The sequence below is a fragment of the Nannospalax galili genome, unplaced genomic scaffold (genome assembly GCF_000622305.1).
Source record: "Nannospalax galili isolate Female #2095 unplaced genomic scaffold, S.galili_v1.0 scaffold432, whole genome shotgun sequence".
Classification (NCBI taxonomy): Eukaryota; Metazoa; Chordata; class Mammalia; order Rodentia; family Spalacidae; genus Nannospalax; species Nannospalax galili.
In genome coordinates this window covers 768,076-774,832 of record NW_008331138.1, presented here as the reverse complement: position 1 = coordinate 774,832, position 6,757 = coordinate 768,076, and the positions used below count along the sequence as shown (strand labels likewise).

The 6,757-nt window shown below is 53.1% G+C and overlaps 1 protein-coding gene across 1 annotated transcript in view; it reads right to left on the bottom strand.

Annotated features, from left to right (window-relative positions):
• Window positions 1-441: 441 nt before the first annotated feature.
• Arhgap35 (Rho GTPase activating protein 35) overlaps window positions 442-6,757 on the bottom strand; it is a 142,508-nt gene continuing 136,192 nt past the window's right edge. The window contains exons 6-7 of the mRNA XM_008821933.3: window positions 4,759-4,864; window positions 442-4,164 (exon numbers count right to left, since the gene is read on the bottom strand). Of these exons, the coding sequence (XP_008820155.1) occupies window positions 3,807-4,164; window positions 4,759-4,864 (464 nt within the window). The 3' untranslated portion in view covers window positions 442-3,806. The remainder of the gene's footprint in view (window positions 4,165-4,758; window positions 4,865-6,757) is intronic.

Below are 6,757 nucleotides of genomic sequence, written 5' to 3'. Positions count from 1 at the left end.
GTCCTTCCTGGGAGCACCATCCTGGCTGCTGGTGAGGGGTCCATGGAGGCCTGCATTCCACCTGCTGGAATGTGTGCAGGAGGCTGGTTTTGGGGCCCATGTTCCTAGACTCTGCCACTGTGCTCCCAGCTCAGTGCTCACAGGGCAGTGGATGGCTGGGTGGCCTGCAGTAGGGCCAAGGCTTGTGGGGTCGGCGGAAGGCTTGGGTGGACAGGGACCTGGAAGTCACACCGTGGGCCACTGTGCTGGACTGGAGGGGAGTGGGGGCAAGGTCCAGCAGCATCCTGACAGGCTGTCCGTACTTGGTCCCCAGGCTGCTCTGGAGACCGCAGCCCCTTTATTTCTCTCAGGCCTCTTTTCTTTTTTTTTAAAACAAGATTGATTTATTAACTATGATACATATCACATAAGGCCTTTTCAGTTTTTTTTTTTTTTTTTTTGTTTTTGTTTTTTACACCATTCCCATTGAGACAAGTACAATACTTTGTAGCAAATACACGATTTTAAAAAACAAAACCAAAGGAAAACACCTCGGTCAGAGATGCCTCGGCTGCCGGGATGGCTGCCCATGCACTAAATAGGCTGGAGCCTCGGAAACCCATGACGTGTTCAAAAAGCCTGGAAATGAAGCAAACATTCCTAACACCAACTAGAGAGGCTCTGGCCCGAACCCCTACGATACAGGAAATCATTGTTCTACTCACAGACAGTGCTCCACTTTTGCTGCGAAACAGAATTTTGGGCACACGGCCTGACTACTAACACATTTCAATACCATTAATATGTTTTGTTCTCAGGAAACAAAATATTTGTTAATTCAACATATATAAAGATGATTTAACATGTGAAAATACAAGTACCAGAAAAATAAGCCGGCAGCAGCACTATTCCAAATTTTCAAACAAGTTTTATTCCCATACAACCCCGAGACATTGCCTTTGTTTAAAATGTACACAGGGAACATGATTCTGTAATGCAAACAATAACTTATGCCCTGGCTCCACTACACGGGGGGGGCTTTGTGGCTGGGGTGGCAGGTGAGGGGTCTCCTGGGGCCTCCCCATGCTGCCCCTGGCTGGGCAGTCCTGGACTCAGCATACAGGCAGATGCGGAGCGCAGCACCCTGACTGGTATACCATCTCTAGATGACTGCGGGGAGGGTCAAGAGCTGCAGCTGGTCTGCTGTCAAGTCTTGGGGGTTTTCAGGAAGAACATAGGTACCCTGTGGGAGCCCTCACTAAGGGATGCAGGCCTTCAGGGCTCCCTCACCTTAGAGCAGGGGCCAAGGCACAAGCCACAGGAGGACTGACCCCCACCCCTGCCTGCAAACTGCTCCTATGATGTCAACCTCTTCAGTGGCAAAAATAAACAGAAGTGAGGGCAAGGGCCTCTGCTAGGCTGCCACCTGCCCCAGCTGGGGAAAATGCAGGAGGTGTGGAGCAGACACAGAGTGCCAGAACTCTCCATGTCCCTTCTAAAATTGTCCAGAGATGAGAAGGGTGTGACAGTGCAGGATCATGTGCCACCCAACATGCAGCACAAAACTCTGCTTGGGCTGCTGGCGAGGGGTCACACGTGTTGCTGGGAGGCACCAGGCTGAGGCCACTTCCAGGGCTGCTTTCTGGGCAGGGTAACAGCTAACCTGCCTGCCCATTCTCAGCAGTGCAGCCCTCAGAGGCCTGTGACAGTGCTTCCTGGAGCTTTGAACCCAATGGAAAAGGAGAGGGTGGCATCCTGAGCAAGGTCAGGGCATCCCACCCAAACCCTGGGTACTCTCTCCTCTGTGGGCCCCCAAAATCACTTTGCTGCCACAAAGGCAAGGCTACTTAAGAGTGACTGGGGAAGCAGAGCTAGGTCAGCAGCTCCTGGTACCTGCTCTTGTAGGGAGCTGCAGGCAGGAGGTGCCCCAAGCTGGTGTCTATAAGGCAAGGGTTCAAACAGGGCTCCCCAACACTGCACTGTCCTCTCCCAGTTCTCCACAAACCACAGACAGTACACAGTAGGTGCATGCAGTGACCTCAGGGATAGGTGGCCTGTGCTGCCAACAGCTTGGGTCACAACTCCCTTTGTCCTCCTGTTCACAGCAAGATGGCCCCAAGTCCCCCTGCCCAGTCTCCATCTACCTCTAACTCCTTTAAGAGCTGAGGAAGCAAGACCCAAAAGAGAAGCAAATGAAGGGAAGCCATTTCCTCAGCCTCGGGCTCAGGGCAGAGGACTGTCTGTGACCTCAGTGGATACCACATGCATTTAAGTTCTTGCTGACCCAGGTCCACAGCACATGACAAAGACCCACCATGGGGGAAAACATGTACACGGAACAGGTCTGTACCTTGGGTGTGGTTCTATGTTCTCAAGAGGCAATTAAACTCGCAGGGTAACTTAGTGTTTCCAAGCACCTTACTGTGCCATGAAGAACTGGAAGGGGATAGCCAGCTATCAGGGGCAGGGCCCTGGCCAGGGGCCGCCCTCCTCTGGCCCTGCCTGGTGAAGGTGGGTGGCAGTCAGCCTCAGGCCCTGGGAATACACCCACATGCTATTTCTAAAGTGCAACTTCGAGACCAAGGACAGTGCTGTGGGGCCCAGGCCCCTCTTATGCCCAGGGTACCTTAGTGTCAGGTTTAGTGGCCCAGTGCAAGGATAAAAAGTGGGGGGCAGAGGGGTGTCGGGAGGCCTCTGGGGTGAGTGAAAGAGAAGCAGGGCTAGGTCAGGGTGGGGTGGTGATGACTAGGCTCGTGACTCTCTGTGCCTTGAGCTCTTCTAGGCCCTGCTGGCCTCAGGACCACAGAATCCTGCATGTGACCAGATACTCATTTCTGAAACGTGCCCACACCTGCCCATATCCCACCAACACCTTTGCTGGTAGCACCCACAGCCTGAGATGAAATGACCCCACGTCAACCAACCATACTACTCTGGCTGCTGTGTGTATACATAGTGTTTCTCCACAGAGTGGGGTGCTATAATTCCTCCAAGGCTCTAACCTTTCTCTCAGGGATGAGAGAGCTGCTGACAGGACCTACGGGGCCCAGTGGGCTCGAGGTCATTGTCCAGGCGTCCTTGCTTTGCTGTCACACAGACAAGGGTCCTTTTACCCTGTGGCCTGGCAGATGGGAGTGGTCCTGTGGTCTGTTTTTCTGGTGCTTTTTGCCTCTGTTTCTCCATGGAGGGTTCCATCTTTCTTCCAGTGTTCCTTTGCTGTAGGGAATAGGTCAGATGCCTGGGAGGGGTTGAAGTAGGGAAACCACAAAGCTCTTCTCCTGCTGTGGTTGGGCCAGGCTAGCACCCCAGCATGTACCTTGGGGTGGCAGAGCCATGGCCCATGTGTTTCCAAGGACCCCACTGGCAGGTGTGTGTGTGCAGGTATGGAAGATGAGAGAGGACCAAGTATGTGGGAAGCGTCCTCATCAGGGGGCCAGCCCTGCTAGGGTGCAACCTCTGCCCCTGGCAGAGGCTGGGGTGCTGTCCTGACGGTGGGCTCTGTACACTCAGGGGTAGGGCCCTGACGCTGGTGTACGCAGGCAGGTAGGTAAGGGGTTCAGGGAGCAGGGGAGGGCTGCTGGAGCTGCTGCCTGACTAATTCAATCCTCAAAGTGATCCAGGGCCAAGGGCAGGGCTGACTTCAGGGTGCCCGACTGTGCAGCCTGTGCTAGACACAGGCTAGTACCACCACTGAGGTCTGGAGAAGGCGATGGAGGAGCAGGGTGCTCAGCTTCGGCCTCTACCCCAGGGAACCTGGTTTTGTTCAAGGCCAAATGCCACCCCGTGAAAAAGAAGACTGGTTCTCCCGCCACCTGAGCTGCAGTGGCTCACAGCGTGTGTTCAGCTTGGAGCTGGGAGGGGAGCAATGGCTGCATTGGGGATTGGGGCGTGGGGGGAGGTGAGTGGGGAGGTGATGGTTGACTGGTGGCAGGTGTGGAGGTGAGGAAGGGGACAGTGGGAGCCCCAGCTGAGGGGGAGCCAGGTGCAGCGCCTGGAGGCTCGCTGATGGGCCGGTTGTAGAAGAAGAAGGGACACTGCTGGATGAAGAGCTCGATGATGGTCTGGTAGGAGCGTGTGGCTGTGAGTGCATCCATACTGCTAAAGTCAGGCCGCATGAGGGTGGGCCAGAAGCAGATGGACAGGTTCTCGCTGGTCATGAGGTTCACCTTGTTGTTGTGGCTGACTCTGCAGGTGACACCAAAGTCAGGTCAGAGCTGCCCTGGGTCCCCGGGGTTGTCCTCCCTGCCTGCCAGCTCTGCAGAGCCTCTAGGTCCAGAGACTGAGGTACACAGAGGCCCTACAAGCCCCTGGTGGGGAGATAGACCAGGCAACCACAGTGCTGATGGGCTAGGGATGGGCAGAGAGGCAGTGCCTGTGCATCCCAAGCTGGAGCTCCAAAAGCTACTTGCTTGCCACCAAGCCCACTGGTCAGAAGTAAAGCTGGAAATGGTTTAAGTGCATTGCTCACATGACCGAGGCCTCTCTGTCCCTTGGCACCCCTGCTGGTGGGCTGTGAGAGGCTCCTAGGAGTTTGCTTCTTTCTGGAGGCAGCAGCGCCCACCAGAGAACGTCCCCCCTGTTGGCTTGGGGCCAAGGGCACATCTAGGTCCATCCCAGACACAGCCAGGAAGGAAAATGAGGCTGTATCAAGAGCCAGGAGAGTTGTGTGCCCTGACACTGCAGGCAGAGGGCTGGCTTTGCTGGACTCTCCTTCCTTGGTTAACCAACCCCAGATGCCTGCTTTTCAGAGGAAAACCAACCAGAAATACTGCAACCTACTTGTTGAGGTGAGAGATGACATATTTGAAGACTTCGTGGTTTTCCTTTGGGAATTTCTTTAACACCTCCTTAAGCGCATGTAACTTCTGTTCCCGGTCGTTGATTTCTAAGGAGAGGGAAAAAACAAAGACTTTCAGGGCTCAGCCTGGTGGATATTCTGGGGCACAAAGCAGACCTGATTCAGTTGGTGGCCACCTCAGGGTTCACTCTGATGGTCCTCTGGGAGGGCAGCTCAGGGCTTTGTGACAGGTCCATCCTGCTCTCTTTCCTAGAGCCTGTACCCATGGCCGTGCACACCTGGCCTGGCATAGGTTTTGGGTAGAGGCCACCTCTACATCCCAGGCCCCTGCTGAAGGGCAGTACTGTGTGCCTGGGTTTCCTGGCCCCCACCACTGAGATGAACCATCCAGAGGCTCCACCATAAAGAACACTATTCTTCGCTCATCCGTTGCCCTTGGAGACAGGCACCCCGATGCAGAAAGACCACTTGCTTCCTGAGCAGGCAGGCGGGTGCTGCCACCCACCCACGCCGACAGATCATAGGAGGGGGTCGGCTACAAGACCAGGGCCCTTTCCTTCCTTACAGACACAGGGTTCTGCATATAGTGGTGTTGGAGGGGGTGCTGCTGTAGACAGTGGGGGGATTCTTGTGCAGCTCATCAAAGGGTCTACATGCCCCCCTGCTCCTACTGCTGCGCACGCTTTGCCCACTGGGAGTCCTAATGTCCTGTGACAGGAAGCATGTCATCCATGCTATGCCAGATCCGTTGTCTCTACAATCTTCCTGGTTTTGAGGATGAGGAGATGGGGGCCCAGAGTGGTTATAAGGCAGGAAATATGACTGGGTACGGAACTGAGCCAGACTTGGCTCACTCTGGCAGGGAGGCAAGAATGGCCCAGACCCCATTCTAGAGTGACACCTAGTTAAATCAAATTCCTCTGCACAGGGAAAAATGGGTCAGTGAGTAGGTTAAAGCACTTGCTGCCAAGCTTTATCACCCAAGTTCGATCTTTGGAACCCACACAGTGGAGAAAACCCTAATTTTGTAAGTTGCCCTGCAACCTGCATGTATAATGCCCACACTCACATACATCTCACACACACACACACACACACACACACACACACACACACACACACCCCCCAAACTACAATGGCTCCATTTAGTTCTGGGTACAGCCTCCTTGGACATGGCTTTGAAAAAAAAAAAAATATATATATCACTGAATCCTTGTGCCTCAGACTCCTAGAGGTTCAGAAACTCTCAGACCTAGGTGAAGGCCACACTGGACACAGTGGCATGTACCTACAGTCCTTACGGAGGTTGAGGGAGGATTGCTCTGAGTGTGAAGTCAGCCAGTGCTATAAGAGTGAGACTCTGTCTCAATAAAACAAACAAAACAAAACAAAACAAAACAAAACAAAAGAGGTCTGGAGAAAAGGCTCAGAGGTTAGAAGCATGTACTGCTCTTGCAGAGGACCTGAGGACCTGAGTTTGATTGCCAGCATTCATGTGGGGCAGCTTGCAACTACCTGTAACTCCAAATCCAGTGGATCCAATGACTCTGGCCTCTGTGGGTACCTACACTCACCTGCACATAAGACTCCCACATGCATATACATAATTAAAAAGAATATAAATAAGGCCGGGTATGGTGGCACATGCCTTTAATCCCAGCACTTGGGAGGCAGAGGCAGAGGCAGAGGCAGGCAGATCTCAAAGTTCGAGGACTAACCTGGTTTATATAGTTCCAGGCCATCTGGGAGCTACAGGAAGCCCCCAAAACAAGCAAAGCAAAACAATACAAAACAAAACAAATCTGGCTTTATTCAGAAGACCCTATGTCCTTTGTCCTTTCTAGTTATTGTTCTAAACCTTCTGTTTTACCTTTTTTGTGTTACGGTGACCACAACTGCACATTCTGTTCTAGGTACAGACACACTTTAGTTTGTACGGGAATAAGATAAATGTGTTCTGTGTTTCTAGGCTTTCATAAT